This window comes from Fusarium subglutinans (genome assembly GCF_013396075.1).
Source record: "Fusarium subglutinans strain NRRL 66333 chromosome Unknown NRRL66333_c0000008, whole genome shotgun sequence".
Classification (NCBI taxonomy): domain Eukaryota; kingdom Fungi; phylum Ascomycota; class Sordariomycetes; order Hypocreales; family Nectriaceae; genus Fusarium; species Fusarium subglutinans.
The window spans coordinates 20,445-37,117 of NW_023502071.1; the positions used below are offsets into that span (position 1 = coordinate 20,445).

Consider the following 16,673-nt stretch of genomic DNA (forward strand, 5'->3'; position numbering starts at 1 on the left):
GAATTATTTAAAGGTTTTCCCCAGACTCCAAGTTTGCGGGGAATTACAGGCGGGCGGACTCCATATGGTTTGGCCTAAACCGAACTTGTGGGGGATCCTCCTTGTTAGAGGTGCCGGTATTCCGAGATTCTTTTCGGCATCCAATAGTAGCACCGCGAAGAAAGATGCTGCTACCCTTCACCGTAGATACTTAAGCGGGCTAGACCTCAATAGATGACTGTCTGATAGGAACGTGACTATGACGTTTCCGTTTCCCGGGTCCAAAAGTAGCCCCGTGGATTAGAGCGCTGACTGCATACGTTCACTGGAGCTACGGCTTATACAGAAGTCCATTTGATAGGGAGCAACGGCATTGCAATTAGAGTTCATTTCCCCGGCGTTCAAAATTGGAGCCGTTAGGTAAGTACTATAGATTGCGTCTTCCAGAGGCTGACAAATAGATGGGTTGTAGTTGAGAAAAGGCCTTTTCAATATTGATAGTACGGCAGTAGAGACTGTAAAGTGCAGAGACTGCACACTAAAGCATACAAAGTAGCGACTGTAGAGAAATACAAATAGAAAATCGGATCCACTTCAGTTATCAGCAGCCATTGACAAAGATGATCCTTATCCAGCAGCAACGTAAAGGGGTCCGAAAGCTCCGCCGCTTGAGTTCTGATGGATAAGACCCCCTATCATTGCCGTCGTGGAGCCTAGCAGCCCAAGCTGACCCGCAGACAACACTGCTTGCCAATGACTCTCCTAATCCTTCATGCCGAGACAGAAGGTCCAACCACCAAGATATGTGCCATGGGCAGCAGAGACGCAAGCACCCAGAGTAACGACAGCCGCAGGAGTAAGAGTGCCAGCAGAAATAGCTTCCTCAGTAGCAGCAACAGCTCCACAGGCAGTAAGGGCAGCAACGTAAGCGACAGTCAACCCAGCGCCGCAGACACCACAGCGAACAGTGGGGCAGCCAGCCAGTCGGCGTCGGTGATCCTCCTCATGTTCAGATCGATACTGAGCGATCTTGGCGTCAATTTCCTGTTGCAGCTTCTGACGGTTGTCCTGACGCTTTTCAACCTTGACATCAGATTCCATGTAAGTCTTGAGATTCTTCTTGATGTCCTCAAGAGCAGTGACTTTATCAGATTGGGACCATGACTTGATGTCTTCGAGGCTGACATCAAGGAAGTCTGCCCATTTGTCGACGTTGATGGAGGAGACATCAGAAGTAGAGAGGATCTCGTTGATGTCGGTTTCTGAGATACCGAACTTGGTGGCTATATCCTTGACGGTAAGGAGGGCAGTGGCAGTTGCCGTGGCAAAAGCCCAGAACATGATCTTGCTAACAAGCATTTTGATAATTGTGCTAAGTGGAGTTCTTTAGGGAAAGATTGATACAAGGGGTGATTGTGATGATGAGGAAGGAAGGTAGGTTTATGGACATATGGTCCCTTCTTATACTCATTTTGTTGGACCTGCAAGTAAGTATTAACAACGTCAACCGTTGAAACTCGTCAACTTAGATGTCTCGTCAAGACTTGCCCAGTTCTCCTGAACCTCGCGTGACAACTAGTTCCCACGTTTGAGCCGTCTCATCGTATAGCTGGATGATCAATTTTCGGCATTTTTGGACAGATTTTGGTTGTTGTTCGGCATTCATAGGCCCCAGGAGAAAGCTTAGATAGGAGGTGTTACGACTCCAATACTTGGCAAGTTAAGAATGAGACGATAATCATCTCCAAGGCTGAGTTAATGTTGAGACACAGATCTCGATTAGGAAGGTAAAACTTCTTCGTGGTCCTTGGGAAGCCTTCTATCAAACTTTCTCGAAGAAATCATCAAGCGGCAAAAGACTCGGCAGTCGCAAGAGAGTAGCTATAGGAATGGATAGACGATATCGTCGTCTTACAATTTGAACTCAAAGCTGACAAGATGACGTATCATACCTCTGAAAATGGAAGGAGCAAAGTAAGCCTTGCAGGGATCAACCCAGGAATAGCAATCATTGTTGAAAGCTTAAAGCACTGTTCAATGTATTCACAGAGCCGATCTAAGCCGGATGAGAATATACCGCATATGTGGATATAACTCCTGCCAGGAGGATTAGCCTTCGGATGATACGAGTTATTCCTAGAAACAACTTTAACCAACTTAAGAAATTGTCCACGAATGGCGGAAGGGTGAAGTCATGCAAGATATGCTGATCCCGGTGTTTCATGTAGCGAACTCTAACGTTAAATAAGGTTGTTCATTGCGGAGCGTACTAAGAGACGATCTACAGAACAAATACGAGTAGCCCACTAAACTACGGGGATCACTACCGGTTCATCCGAGGTTCCTGTGGCTTAATATCATAGACAGGATGGATATTTGTCTCATATAACAAATCATAGAAGGCCACTCCATTTAGGTATCTCAGAAGCTGAACGGGGGGACATTCACCGGTTAGAAAGTATTCGAAGTGTAAAATCGATTACCGAGAGAGTTGCATAATAGTAGAGGAAATGAATAAAGAGAATATCAAAAATGAGCTGTCTATCATTGCGAGGACTAGGTTGTGATCCTTCTATCTTCCCTATAAACAATTCTTGCGACTTCCACCCTAGCTAGGATGTTGATAGGAACTCTGTTGTCCGAGCTCTTGAGGGTGGGAGGGTAGGAGATACAGCATCCCGGTACGAATATCTGCTGATCGTCTAACATGATACTGGGTGTATAACGCATGAGATGTCTGATGTTCTTCGGGACGGTGACTCGGCATTTCGTTTCTGGGAAGAGGGTCAAGAATATTATATAAACAGACTACAGCACCAACTCTTCCTCTCAGACAAAGACACAAAAACCACTCCAGTCTCACAGACATCTATACACTCAAAACGCTCATTGAATCCCCCATCCCAATTCACTGTCAACAGACGTAAGATATCCAGGATTGTATCTCATAACTGCAGCCTCTAATACTCAGAAATAGTTTCACCATGCAAATTCTCACTTCAACCATCTTTATCACCCTCCTCGGCGTTGCTGCCGCTTTCCCGGGCCTCACTCCTCGCCAGAACTTAAAGAATGGAATTCTCATTTGCCCCAACGCCGAGGCAACCTTCGCTGACCCGAAAGTCAGCATGGGTGCGGTTTGTACCCGCACTTACAGCTGCCAATACGGCAGTGATGGTATCAAGAGCGGCAATATCTGGACCAACTCTTGCACTGGTTGCCCTCCTGATCAGAATGTCAACTCTTTTGGCAACTGTGTTTTTCAGTACGTTTGAGACTTCCTTATACTGGCCTGAAAAGGGCTCTGGGGTGACTATAGGGACAAGCTAGTAGCGGGAGGGAAGGGTAAAATGTATTAAATAACAAAAAAACTAGTAAAATAAAGAAAAGCTGTCGAGGGAGACCAACGTCCTTCTCATTTTGGTGCAAGTGGCTAATTACTTTAAACATTGCGTACACCTGCGAACTAACAGGTTTACCTTGGCTCAAGCTTTTATTTGAATCGGCCTTTATCAAGAACTACCATATTATCAGGGTTCCCGTACATGCGATAGGCATATGAGGTTTCCCTCGGGTCTGTATCGTTGCAACCCTGAACCTCGATTTCTTGGCAGCTAGCTAGACGATGACTGCAGATTAACAGTTGACGTTGCACACGGGCCACGGGTACAGATAAGGTATATGATAAGAAACTTTAAAGCAGCTGGTGGTGCTTCATCTGTCGATCGCTATACCTAACCAAACACGAGATACCTAATTGAGCAAAATGGTACGATTTTAACTCTTGTAAAAACTCAATTACACCTGTTTAATAATATAGAATAAATTGCCATAAATGCTATGCTTATTGAGTGTATCTGGACATGGAATAGCAAAAGGTAAGCCTGCACTATACTCTTTGTAGTGAAGAGCAAAAGAATGATCACGCTGGGGATCGAACCCAGAATCTTCTCAGACGCCTTGCCATTGGGCCACCGACCAATTCATAACTTCGAGGCTCTTATGTCATACTATACATCCAGGCTAGCCATGTACAATTCTGGGCTTCCTCACAGCGAAAGTACAGTGCCAAACAACAGCGGGATATAAAGAACCAATGTTTAACAGAGCAATCAGAGTTCTGTGCCCTCACTTCGGTTAATTGTGTTTCCGAATACGTTATTGGGTTTAGACTAGAATAATCTTATCTTGGTCCCCATTTTACATTGTACGCTATTAAATTCATGCTCAAAGTGGTAATCCAATTCGAAGAGTAAAAGCTACCTGAGCTCATGATTCAAAGTGGACTTACAGTAAGGCCCCGTGTTTATAGAACTACATAACGTCCTTAAGGCAGAAGGCATTTGTAGAACACAGATTTGATTGTAAGACAAACTTACCCTAGGTTAATTGTGGATTACAGATGGATATGAAATTTTGGATCCACTAAGTTAAAGCAATTTATAAATTGGCCGATGAGTTTATATTGGCCAACTCAGAGTATATGATAATAATGCTACGATAGCATTAACTAATGAAATTTAACCATATGTAAGCGAGATAAATTTACACGCGGCGTGGCCACTCGGGATCACGCGCCAATGCCATCTGTGCAAGATGAATCGCCTGATCCTCGGGGTCCTCAAAGCTCACGGCGCTTGCTGTACCATTGGGTTTGAAGTAAGGACCATCAACCTCGCATTGCGTATCATTAGCAGGCATAGTTCCATTGTAGAGGAAGGCCCTAACATGCTTGGCAAGGCAAAGCGATGGAACTGCGACAGAGCAATGGCCGTATCCCTTGACCTCGACAATCTTTGAGTCCTTAAATGCAGCTTCAGCTGATCTAGCGGAGATGAGAGGGCATACTGGATCGTAAGTCGTAGTGAGAATAAGCACTGGGTGTGCTGTCTCAACACCGTTGCGTGGGACGTAGTTATGCGTCTTGGGAATGCGCCATTGCTGTTTGGCGAAGAGGTAAACGAGATCATCGGGAGCGAAAACGCTGCGGTTAAAGGTTGGCATAACAATATCCAACAGGGAGTCCAGATCCTGTGGCCAGTGGAGAGGACCCGAGAGACCATCGTTCATCGAAACCGTGTAAAGTGCATCGCTGTCCTCACCATCATCCAAACCATAAGCCATGAGAGCCTCAGTCGCGTTACCGTTCATAAGCTTCTCCATACGCTCGGCAAACATGCCCCAGAACTGAGGCTTGTATAGAACCGGGAACAGTGCACCATACCATATCTTCTGGTAGTCGAGAAGACCGTAGACGCTGTTGTTGACATACACGTTCATCGGCTGTTCCTTCAGTTCACCAACGAATGAGAGGAACTTATCCTTGAGGTCTTCCCAAGAGTCTGCCATGGATGAGAGAGGACATGCGTCGCCTGACTTGATGCACTCCTTGAGCAGACCATCCATGACATTTTCTGTGTCATCGAGGTCCTCCATATCGAAGCGAGCTTGATACCAGAGGAATTGGTTCACAACTCCATCGATGATGACCCTGTGAGACCTCTCAGGGAAGAGAGTGGCATAAGTTTGGCCGAGAAGAGTTCCATAGCTGAACCCCCAGTAATACATATCCTTCTGACCAAGAGCATCCAGAATACTGTTCATATCGGCAGCTGTTTGGGGAGTGTTGATGTACTTCCCGTGCTCGCCCATAGTATCCTCACAGGCTCTCACATAATTATGTGTCCAGGCATAAATCTCAGCGCCATCCTTGACGATATCGATATCGTGCACTGACCCAAGTTGCTGACGCGCTTCTTTGCTGGGATAGCATGACGCGCGTGGGGACGAGGAGTTGATACCGCGGGGATCAAACGAGACAAGGTGGAAACCGTCGCCGACAATGGTACTCAATTGCTCTCCACGTCTGTGGAGAAACTCGAAGCCACTGCCGCCGGGACCACCGGGGTTGAGTAGGATGTTCTTGCTTCCATCTTTGCCCCGCATGCGAATGATGGGGACATTGAAGGTTTTGTTGCTAGCATCGGGATGGAACTGATCGATCGGCACGTCAATCTTGCTGCACTCTACAGAGCGATTGCTGATCTCTCCGCAAGGCTTCCATTCAATATTCTCGCCTGGGTATGTCGTGCGATCATTGTGGTGATGATCCTGGTGGCGATGAGAGCAGTGAGGAGAAACTTGAGCAAGCCAGTGGAACGCTGCGACGGTGAGAATACCGGCGCCAAAGAGCTTCCATTTGTTGATGCGTGGCTTTCGGCGCGGCTCGGCCCATTCAGGCGGGTTGAGTGAGTGTTTGTCCATTTTGATGGTGTTGTTTGTTGATGATGACTCGATGAGGAGGAGACGATCGTTAAAATGAAACGAGCAGGCTAACGCGTTGCCACGTGAGCATCCTTGCATTCGTCATCACAACGCGTCGACATCAGCATTCGATTTAGGAAGGTAATTAATCAGAGTTGTCATTTCTCATCACTGAAGATGAAATTTTGTCCGCGGACAAGAAGAAATTCATCTATTTTCCAAAGAAATTCATCTATTTTCCATGGACAAGTTTTTATTGTTCTCAGGTCATTCATAAGTCCACCGCATTGGTGGAGTGCTACTCCTACGGCTATGGACCTCCATGCTACCTATCCAAGGATTCAGTCTCTCCTGTTCCATCTCCCTGACTCAATTTATGTCACAGCTCGAGTCATTTCAATACATATAATCCACCCGGAAAATATTCTATTTCCCGATCACCCTCTCGGTTATACGGCAAGGCAAGAAGACGTCGTGAAACCATCACCATCATATTTCGTATACGTAATGGAAACTGAAAGAGGGTCATGATATCCGCATCTGCTAATTATGCGAAAACCACACCGCATCAAGCGCCTAATATAACCATCCTATAGGAGGACTTAGAGCACTGTATAAGCTTTCGGCAGCTAATTTATGGGTATGCGCGTGATTTTCGAGCGTTTCAGAGATCGTAACTCGTCCTGTTCTGGAACTTTTTGACGAAGATCACTGGAGCCGAGGCACCTCCGATGCATACCCGTATATGCGGGTGTACCGTTTCGATGATCTTGTTCCCGCTTAGGAGGATTAATGGCGAGGAATCCTATACGGGCCGTACCGACTTATCCGGAGGCATATTCAGTGGCAGTCGATGGGATGGTAGACTATAAAAGGGCAGTTGTTTTCCATAAAAGTTGGCTTGTAGTTGGCTTGTTACCCATCAGCAATAGCAAAACAATCGGCAATCATGAATACTTTTAGAACTCCGGCTTCTGAGCTTCAAGCGAGCGTCAAGAGGCATCCAGATCTGGCACTTTTCAAAATCCCAGAGCAGTCTCCCCAAGGCACAAAGTTCAAAGACGTTTCCTTTGCTCAGTTCGAGAGGGATGTCAAACAGACAGCAAAGTATTGGAAGGACAAGCTGTCTAATCTAGGCGTCCAAGACAGGGCTGTTGTTGGTGTCTGGTGAGTTGGCGCGATTGGAAACTGTATCATCAGCTGATTCCCCATTTAGGTTGAGCGGTTATGCCTACTCCGATACTGTCCATATCCAGGGACTCAACTGGGCTGGATACATCCCTCAGCTGTTGTCTCTGCGCATGACAGATCCTACTGTTATATATGAGCTTCTGCAGAAGTCCAATGCTGTGGCATTATTGCATGAGCCTGACAACACTTCTCTCTTAGAGGACAGCCCGGTGCCGACATTCCCAGCCGGCGCCATCCAATTCGACACGGATGCAGCACAACTACCAGTGGCCCCATGGCATCCCAGAAATGACGAGGACGTGCTTTTCATTTATCATACGTCTGGATCGATTTCAGGGATACCAAAGCTCGTACCTCTTACCGCGCGATGGGTCAACTACACCTTAGATATGTCAACATACTTTGAGCAACGGTCAAACAAGAAGAAGGGGAGGATGGTCAGCGTCCATATGTAAGTGCAACGTGAGGGCCACTAAGCGGCATCGTACTCATGGATCGATAGGGGAAGCTTCTGTCACCTTGCTGGCTCTGCCCTCAGCTGGATCGCAGCAAAGGAGGGCTCATGCATCATTATCCCAAGTACACTCCCTGCCCCAGTCTCTGAAGTACGTACCATGCTTGACGAGCACGGCTTGACATGCGTATGCATGTTCCCACCTGCTTTATCTGCCCTGTTCAATGAAGCACGCAAAGATCCATCTCTCCTGGCTTCTCTGAAAAATATTGACAATGCAGGCTCTGGCGGTTTGACTCTGGATGCTGCAGATTTGGAGTGGGCGCGCAAGAAAGGAATTCCAATGTTTAATGTCTTTGGTTCCACAGAAATGGGCCTTGCGTTGATGACAGATGCTAGGAAGAACGACGATTACCTTGAGTGTCACCCTACTGCCAAAAACGAGTTTGTCCCCATCGGAGATACCCTGACGTCGGGTGAGCAGCTACTTGAGCTAGTTGTGCCACCAGAGGCGCCCAACTGCCCAGTCCCCAGCTTCAGATCTGCCGATGGCAAGTTTCACTCAGGCGACTTGTTCGTTGAGGTAAAGCCTGGCAAGTATCTTTTCAGAGGACGCAATGACAACTGGATCAAGATGGAAGCTTCCCTGAGATGCGATACCATGTCTATAGAGGCTAACGTCATGGAGACCTGTGGCGAAGATCTTGTCAGCGCAGTGGTTGCCGTCGGTGTCGGGCGCCCTTGTCCTACTATAATTGTCGAGCCAAAGGAAGAGTGTCTACCAAGCGCCAAAGGTCCTGATAATGGGGATTCGACGCAGCAGTTGAAGGAGGATATTCTGAAGAGGATCACTCCATTTCATAAGCGTAGGTATACACATGAGCGAGTTGACGATACGCGATACATAGTTGTTGTTCCACGTGGAACTCTTCCTAGAACCGCTACAAAGGGGAATGTGCGTAGGCAAGAGGTTGAGAAGGGATTCCAGACGATGCTGGATGCCGTGTACGTGAAGTAGTTATGATAGCGATAGGCACAGAAGTATCAACAAGACTGAAGGTTCTTCACACTGGGGCGATGATGTCAGATCGTAAAGCCAGACGCAGTGGTCTAGCCAGTTCAAGGGTCCCAAGTATCATGCAGTCAAGCCTTATATCCGAAATACTGAAACGATCAGCTGCCAGACCGGGTTTGTAGACAAAAGCCACAGAGGCGCCCGATACCCTGGATATAGTCACCAGTGGATTTGTTCTATTTGCGGCGGTGAGCCAGTAGCTAAACCGGGTTTAAGCTTTTTTTTTAAGAGGCTGCCTAATTGCCTTAGCTTGTTGCATTGCGTATGCGTTCTCCTCTACCGAATCAAGGCAGATCATTTATCTCCGAATGCTTACGTCGCCATAGTGCAAAACGCTGAGCGACATCATAGCAGAACAAGTGAGTGTCAAGCTTGCCTCGTATTTCTGCCAGTCTGATTGGATGTAAAGGTTCTAGACTGCTAAGACCCTAGTCTATACGGTCAGATTCTATGTGCGTACTGCATCGGCAATGAGAAAGTCCAAAAAATGAGGTGCAATTAGAGCTCTTAGTGGCAGAGAGCAGACAGCAGAATTCCCTCCCACGAAAAAGGCGGAGAACAAACTCAATTTTATGACAAGCATTGTGTCTCGCTATTCGCCCTTGATGCGTCACGAATCGCGGCTTACTACAAAGGTAATCTAGCTCGCCAGCAAACTTGCATGGGTACAGTCAGCCAGCTTGGCATAATTCCTCTAATCGGAAGCAGCCGGTGACGAGGCGCAACTGGGTCTTGTAAATGGTTCTTGGAATTGTGAGTTCAGATCCCAGGTTGAAACAAGATGACCGCTAACCGATTCGGGTGAAATAAACGCTCCTCTGTCATCATTTTAACGTTAACGTTGCTGGCCTGGCCAGTCAGATCATCATTGAATGGGTCTATTTGTAGAATAGGTTGGGTGTCTCAGACTTATTGGGGTCATACTGGCTGTCGACTCCGCCACGCAGATGGGTCTCCTCCTAACCAGACTTCAAGTCTACCTATGTTTCCCTGGCAGCTCATAATCATACATATCACACTTATCAGTCCTCCCGAACCAGAACAAATCTCGGACTAGGTCTACAACATTTGCACCTCGGTTTACGTAACAAACGACAAACGATGTCCGAGTCAAAAAGTCCGAATCCTCTTGGTCCAATGGGCACTGATGCAGGCAAGGTAGTTTGCATACGTTTATGTCAACATGCCTGACGCTAACATGTTCAGAGTCGACGGGAACGAAACAGAGAAGCACAATAACATTTTAGAAAACGAAGACAAGCTGCAGAAGCAGCGAGGGTGCAAAGACTCAAGCGACTAGAAGGTGTGGTTGAGAGGATGAGCACAGTGATTGTGGACTTTGCAGACAAGATGCTGCAAGAAGAAGTATTAAGAAAATATCCTGCATTAGCGGCCGATGTGCAGGATGTTATCACACAGGTTCTTGCCTTGGCCAACGAAGCTGGAGAACCTGAAGAGACGAGATCGAATGAGCGGCACAAAGAGAAATCCCCTGACGGCGACTCGGATCAACGGCAATATTCGCAAGATCCAGCAAGCCCATCAACAGACATGCCGTTTCCATTCGACTTACAGGATATGTTCATAACACACTCCCCGCCAGAGCTCAGCCAACTCAGAGACACACCTCAAATCACATATCCAACAATGCAGAATCCTCTATTCTGCACCCATTCCCCTTGTTTACCACCGTCGTCTATCGCAAACTCGCTCTGGTCTGGGCCTTGGAACACAGCGAAGCCATTTTCCCCAGCATCTCTGCAGCCGCGCTTCAGTATAGGTTCCAGATTTTCTGAACGAGCAGCCCCGGCTCATAGGCTCCTCAATCAGACAAGCGCCCCGAACCCTGTCCTCAGTTATGATTCAATAAGTAAAACTATATGATGGAATGATACGTCGACTTCCAGGGAAAGCTCGAGCAAAGTAGAATGTATTAATTGAGACTCTCTATACCTATAGCCGTCTTACGAACCACAGATTGCTGCCTCAGGATAGCCAATGCCAGTATCTCAAGCTTCGCCGTACCAAGAACGCAAGCATTCCACACAGTGCAACATCAAAACCTTGCTCAAGGCCAATCATCAGTTTCCTCCGACAAGGGACTTTGCCAAAAGACTCTCGTCTGCTTCAGTTCGTAGATCCTGCTGGGCAGCCCTCTTAGAGTTCTCCACGGCGGAAGAAATGGCCGCGGCAATCTCAGGGGAGACAGAAGGCAGTGTCTGCTTCTTCTCGCTAGTCTCAGACACCCTGGCCTCCATATTCCTCACGGTCTTCGATTGTCCCTGCAGGAATGTTAGCTTTTTGGAAGGGGTCAGGAATTACATGTTGCTTCTTACATCTTTTGCTTTCCTCAAAATTTCATCGAGTGCCCTCCTAGAAAATTCTTGTGTCTGATTTGCTCTACTGCTGATCATCCTCGAGTCCATACCCATGCTACCGAGAGAAGAGAGCTCATCCACCATATGTAGCATAGGCGATACACTCATTTGCGACATGCGAGTCCACATTGAAGCGTAATCGGCAAAGGCTGAGAAGTAGGATTGGATGATGGTAGTGCTGTTGAAGATGCACTAGATGAAAGTTAGAAGAGTTCATTTAGTATGAAGTTCGACTCACGCTTCGCTGAAAGTCTAGCATATAGTATGGACCAACCCTGTCTCCATCGTTGCCGGCCTTGATGGCATCAACATATGGGTTGACATATTTCTCCGTGACAAACCTGACGGCTACCGAGATGGCGTTGTAGAATCGCACGAGGTTCGCTAGCTCAGTCTTGATCTCCAACATCGTGGCAATCGCCTGGACCAGAATCCCCTTGATCTCGTTCTAAGATTATATTTTAGCCAACAGCCCACACACCGGTATCCGGTCAAGTTCATACCATTCCCAGGTTCGAGTTCTTGAGACGCTCCAGCTTGACGTTGACCTGATTATATCTTTCTTGCTGCTCAACAAGTACTCCAGTGGAGCTTTGGTAGGTATCCCGTGTGGCAGCCAGTACTTCAGTCGCTGTATGCAGCCTTGCCTTGGCTGATTCGACGACTGCCTGGGCGTGGGCGGTCTTGGCTTGAAGCTGTGCTACTTCGATATCAGCATTGTCGCCCCCACTGGGCACGATGCTCTGTTTGGTTGTCAGTAGTTGTCACTCTACAGTTATTCAGGGAAGTATACCCCGTTCGCAATTGATCCCGAAAAAGACTTGGCGGTCGCATTCATTGTAACCACGGTCGCGTAGTTACTCAGGAAATCCTTCTGCCAGGATTTGACCGTCTCAGAGTCTTTGTTAGGTGCAGTGTACCCTGACTTGCCAGATTGCTCTAGTTCACCCAAAATTCCCTTTCCAATCTAAGACGAGTCAGCCAGATGTTGGAAGTTGCGAGAGTGAACGTGCCCTGCAAGCCGAATCCAGTGCGGACTTGTACTGCTGGCTAGGTTCCGAACTAGAGGCCAGAGAGCCGAAAGACTTCTGCGACTGCGCAAGCATCTTCGCTGCGAAGGTCGTGACCTGGCCAGCCTTGTCCCAAGCGATACCATCGGTGGTGCCAACGAATGCAGTGCTGAGAAGCTCCCAGTAGATCAGATCCCGGACGACCTGGCTATAGGCAGGATCATTTGGATCCTTAGGCTTGCTTGCACTTGGCGTAGACATGGATTGGTTCAGAGCAGTGGCCAAGCTGTCTGCCAGCTTTTCGACAATTTGCCGACCCACGATCTCCCAGCTGGATAAATCAGTTCAAGGTTATCAAGGCTGGACAGCCACAGTACTCACCCTTTGGGGAATCCATCAGAAGCCCCTTTGAATGCCTCAGTTGCTGCTTCCAAGGACTTCTGCAATTGATCAGTAGAAATACTCTGCTGGTAGTCCATCGACGCCCCAGCAACTGCTGACTCAATGTCCTTCAAAATTTGCTGGTCCTCGGAAGTTGATTCTGCTGCGACACAGGCCCTATGGAGCTCAGAGGCATGGTTAATCCACTCTTGAAACTTCCCGTCCATCTGCTTGGAGGAATCCAAACAGTCCCGAGATGCATAATTCCAGGCTTCCATCTCCCGCCCAAGCAGCCTTCTGGCACCTTCTGGGTCGGAAATTGCTTCAAGGATATTTTCAAACTAGTAAAGTCAGAAAGATAAATCGACAATTCTATCCGCACTTACTTTTCCATAGACAGCCTCAGAAAGCATATTGATCCTGCCCATCTGCTTTTCAGTCTCCATAAAGGCAAACCGACCTAGGTCGACAGACTTTGAGAGGTTGGCCTGGAGCCTGAATCCGGCAAAGTCACTGAGACAAGTTAGTTTTCGTCCTATGGCTGCCATGTACTATTAGCGTAAGTTGCATACCTCAGGTACTTGAACCCTTCCCTTGGGGGTGCAAGGGTGGTGTTGGCCTTCTGAGAGCCAGTGGCGACAGCGCAAGCACCGAGGGCATTCAGCGCCACAGGAGCTGGCAGGACGATGTTCTCCCATCGATATTGGGAAGACAAAGATGCCTTTGACTCTCCAGACATGCGGCCGACCACATTAAAGTCCTCTCTCTTAGTGAGGACTTCAATTTGGCGTTGATTGAGAGCCATTTTGATGAGGGATGTCTTTGTATGGTGAGTTTGGCAGGCTTGAATGATTGGATAAATAGTGGCAAGGTAAGGTGGCAGGCTAAGGATTTCTCAACGGGACAGGACAAGTCTTTATACGCAATAGAACTCTATTATACAGACTTATCGCGCTGGTGGACAACAGCAGATGTCTTGTACTCAAGTCTTCCCCATGTAAAATCAGTACTTCTGGGCTGCACACTACTCTGTACAGCACATGCAGACGCCTTCGCGATGATCCCCTCCGCCTATCACAGTTCATTACCCCTCGTTTGATCTAGATCCAGCTACGAACGAGTGGAAAGTTCCCAATAGTCCGTTCGATTAATAGACATCTCAGCTTCCAATTATCCCTGCGCTAAGATAGTCTATGCATAAGGCTGGCTGGGATCCCAATACTGAGCCAACATTGGCCAACGTGGCTCGCTGATCTTCCGAAATAGGATATTTGCATCAATTCGGCGACCTGGGCCTGCAACTGGAGCCTTTGGCTTTCCCCTTAGGAGCTGGAGTGTCAACGTTAATCCATTTAGGTATGCCCAGCCAAGCCAGCTAACCCCTGGCAGGGATGCTAGTTCGTGCTATCAATCAATAGTCTTGAGCACGACTCCACATTGAGCTAACTCGTCTCAGAGCTGCACGAAGGCGAGCTATCGTCTCGTCAGCTGATTGATTGACTTTCAGATATTCAGCCGCTGGGCAAAGCTATCGTATGCCGCATATGAAGTGTCTGTGACGCATAGATATCATCTCTGGCTGCCTGATAATGGACTAGTAGCCAATATATTGAGAAGCGGACCCTAAGCTAGTCCTCGAAGTTGGAAGTCAATGTGTGGCTAGTAGAATAAGTTGGTTGATACGAGTCTGGAACTCTGATGACCGACGCTGATAGGATGGGACTCTGAGTCTCGGATGCGGAGGCGGCGAATATCCTCATAATTCATAGTATTCTCGGCCTCTTCACTCACGTAAACGGTCTTAGTTCAGCAAGTTGGCTGCATCAATGCGGCTGCAAGAATAAGCATAAAGCTAGACCTCATCCTCAAGCTGTTCTCCAACTCGACTCCTCAACTCAACTCTCTTTCTCTGATCATTCTTTACCAATCTTTCTCAACTCTCCATCAATCATGGCTTTCGCATCACCTTGGGAATCTATGCTGGCTCAGGCTGGCCTTGATGGTCTTCGATTTGCTCAAGGAATACCCGCGATACAAGCAAATGCAGTCTTTGCGGCTGCTGGAGGGCAATTCCCAGATCTTGTTCGGAGACTTGAGGTCTTCAAGCAGCAGATCGCTACTCAAGATGCCTTTCTCCGCTCTGGTGTCAAGGAGAACCTGTCAATGTCCATCAACCGACTGGAGGTGGCACTCCTTCAGCTGTACAAGCTTGCCGTCTTCATCCGTGGGGAGTCTGGTGGTAACGACATGCAGAAGATGGCCATCCTTGAGCAGTGCTCTCGAGCCTTTTCAGACTGTCAAGCTGCCTCTCAGGCGGGCTTCGATCAGGTGAACAGCATTTATACACAAGTGAGTAATCGCATGTAGCATTCGATTCTGGATACTGATTAGTTCAGGCCGTGTCTTTGCATGCGGAAGAACTCCAGCAGCTGCAGCGAGAGATCGAGCGTGCGTCAGAGCAAACTAAGATGGACTGGGAGAACGGCCAGCGTCAGTTGGAGCAATATCAGCAAGATGTTGAAAGATATTCCCGCCAGATGGAGGATGCTTCCAACGCTCTCAGTCAAGCGCACGCCAACGTGCCTGATGTCGGCAACGATATTGGGAGGGCGTTCATGGTAAGACTGATCAATATGTCAAGTGAGCCAGCACTAATACGCGTGACAGTTTTTGCCGCCTGCTCAGGCTGCGATGGAAGTTAATCAGCAGAGAATTGAAGAAGCCAGAAACAGATTGAACGGTGCGCAGTACCAATTGCAGAATGCCCATAATTCTCGCATACAGTTTATGAACCAACAGAACGAACTCAACATCAGGCGTGCCGCTATTGACCAAGTGGCGCAGCAGCTTCCTGTTCTCCAGGCGACCGCTGATGCGCTCAGCAAGCAATCGGCTGCACTCCTGGCTGGGTTCGCTGAGCTCAGGGAGAAAGCCACACAGTTAGCACTCCTCATGGACGAGATGAGGAACGGAGCCAGGGACACAGGTGCTCAATCGTGGGATAAGGATAGGTTTGCTGAGGGCATTCTCAGACTTTGCCAGATGGCACTCATTGATGGTCGTGTTTGTGACGAAGTCGAGACCATCACCAACGAGATTTCTAGTGGATACTCTGGCCAGGCACCAAGCAGTGTTGCTGGCCTCTTGGCTGAGGTTGGACAGCTAGCTAGGAATGTAGCTCAGAAGAGCATTTCTGGGTAGCTAATGATGCAGAATATATATAGCAACCGTGTTACTGATTCGCTTTTGCATTATTAAAAGGTGAACACCTATCTATAGTAGCTATGCAAGTTGAGTTTATCATCCATGGACCTGCCTGTGTTACGTACATTTTCCAAACCATGAGCTTGACTGGGAAGTAATAGAAAGAGTCCAAGGGCCGATCCGTGGGCCGTTCGCTATAGTCTTGTTTGCTGGCAGTTTTAATCACATACGACCATACCTACAGGAAAATACGGGATCCCGTCTGCTCTCCCAGAGTCAAGCCTGTAAGGGGTGGATTAGTAGTTGGGTCGGTGACGACCAGCGAATACCCGCTGTTGTATGTTTTGTATTTTTGTTAAATCTCCCTTGAAGTGTTGTGTTGTCTCTTTTTGCTCCTTGTTCTGGCGCATGTATGCCCTGGGGTTGGTCAGCCTGGTTAGGTGAATAAGCTATGGTCAGAGACTTAAATACCTTAAACTACTAACTTTTCTATTTAAAATCTATTAAGGTAGTTCTATATTGTGGAAAAGATGTAATTTATTCTTTTCTCTTCCGGTATAATTCAACGACTAAGGGTTGGCCTGAGTAATCGTTTTGCTTAATGTGAAGTTTATAGACTCACGCTTTGACCATGTATGATCTGGCAAGTTGTATTTGTATTCTCAGGCTCAGACAACAACGGTGAAATACCTTGTGGAATGGAACTAACAGCTTGTTCCCAGTTTTCAACGAGTCAT

General features: G+C 47.7%; 7 protein-coding genes across 7 annotated transcripts; 3 read left to right on the forward strand and 4 right to left on the reverse strand.

Annotated features, from left to right (window-relative positions):
- Nucleotides 1–741: 741 nt before the first annotated feature.
- FSUBG_1448 (uncharacterized protein) lies at nt 742–1,338 on the reverse strand (the record flags this gene model as incomplete). Its single annotated transcript, XM_036679115.1, has 1 exon — nt 742–1,338. One exon carries the CDS (start codon nt 1,336–1,338, stop codon nt 742–744), a length of 597 nt encoding a protein of 198 aa, XP_036542922.1.
- Nucleotides 1,339–2,963: 1,625 nt separating this feature from the next.
- Nucleotides 2,964–3,480, forward strand: FSUBG_1449 (uncharacterized protein; the record flags this gene model as incomplete). The annotated part of the gene is made up of 2 exons (XM_036679116.1): nt 2,964–3,244; nt 3,453–3,480. 2 exons carry the CDS (start codon nt 2,964–2,966, stop codon nt 3,478–3,480), a joined length of 309 nt encoding a protein of 102 aa, XP_036542923.1.
- A 1,044-nt stretch (nt 3,481–4,524) lies between these two features.
- FSUBG_1450 (uncharacterized protein) lies at nt 4,525–6,243 on the reverse strand (the record flags this gene model as incomplete). Its single annotated transcript, XM_036679118.1, has 1 exon — nt 4,525–6,243. One exon carries the CDS (start codon nt 6,241–6,243, stop codon nt 4,525–4,527), a length of 1,719 nt encoding a protein of 572 aa, XP_036542924.1.
- A 949-nt stretch (nt 6,244–7,192) lies between these two features.
- FSUBG_1451 (uncharacterized protein) lies at nt 7,193–8,906 on the forward strand (the record flags this gene model as incomplete). The annotated part of the gene is made up of 3 exons (XM_036679119.1): nt 7,193–7,410; nt 7,460–7,885; nt 7,937–8,906. The coding sequence occupies 3 exons, from the start codon at nt 7,193–7,195 to the stop codon at nt 8,904–8,906; spliced, it is 1,614 nt and encodes a 537-aa protein (XP_036542925.1).
- Nucleotides 8,907–11,044: 2,138 nt separating this feature from the next.
- FSUBG_1452 (uncharacterized protein) lies at nt 11,045–12,179 on the reverse strand (the record flags this gene model as incomplete). The annotated part of the gene is made up of 5 exons (XM_036679120.1): nt 11,045–11,245; nt 11,300–11,533; nt 11,580–11,789; nt 11,845–12,084; nt 12,135–12,179. The coding sequence occupies 5 exons, from the start codon at nt 12,177–12,179 to the stop codon at nt 11,045–11,047; spliced, it is 930 nt and encodes a 309-aa protein (XP_036542926.1).
- Nucleotides 12,180–12,318: 139 nt separating this feature from the next.
- On the reverse strand, nt 12,319–13,537 carry FSUBG_1453 (uncharacterized protein; the record flags this gene model as incomplete). The annotated part of the gene is made up of 4 exons (XM_036679121.1): nt 12,319–12,682; nt 12,733–13,073; nt 13,119–13,245; nt 13,305–13,537. 4 exons carry the CDS (start codon nt 13,535–13,537, stop codon nt 12,319–12,321), a joined length of 1,065 nt encoding a protein of 354 aa, XP_036542927.1.
- A 1,145-nt stretch (nt 13,538–14,682) lies between these two features.
- FSUBG_1454 (uncharacterized protein) lies at nt 14,683–15,933 on the forward strand (the record flags this gene model as incomplete). The annotated part of the gene is made up of 3 exons (XM_036679122.1): nt 14,683–15,081; nt 15,129–15,350; nt 15,400–15,933. 3 exons carry the CDS (start codon nt 14,683–14,685, stop codon nt 15,931–15,933), a joined length of 1,155 nt encoding a protein of 384 aa, XP_036542928.1.
- Between the last annotated feature and the right edge of the window lie 740 nt (nt 15,934–16,673).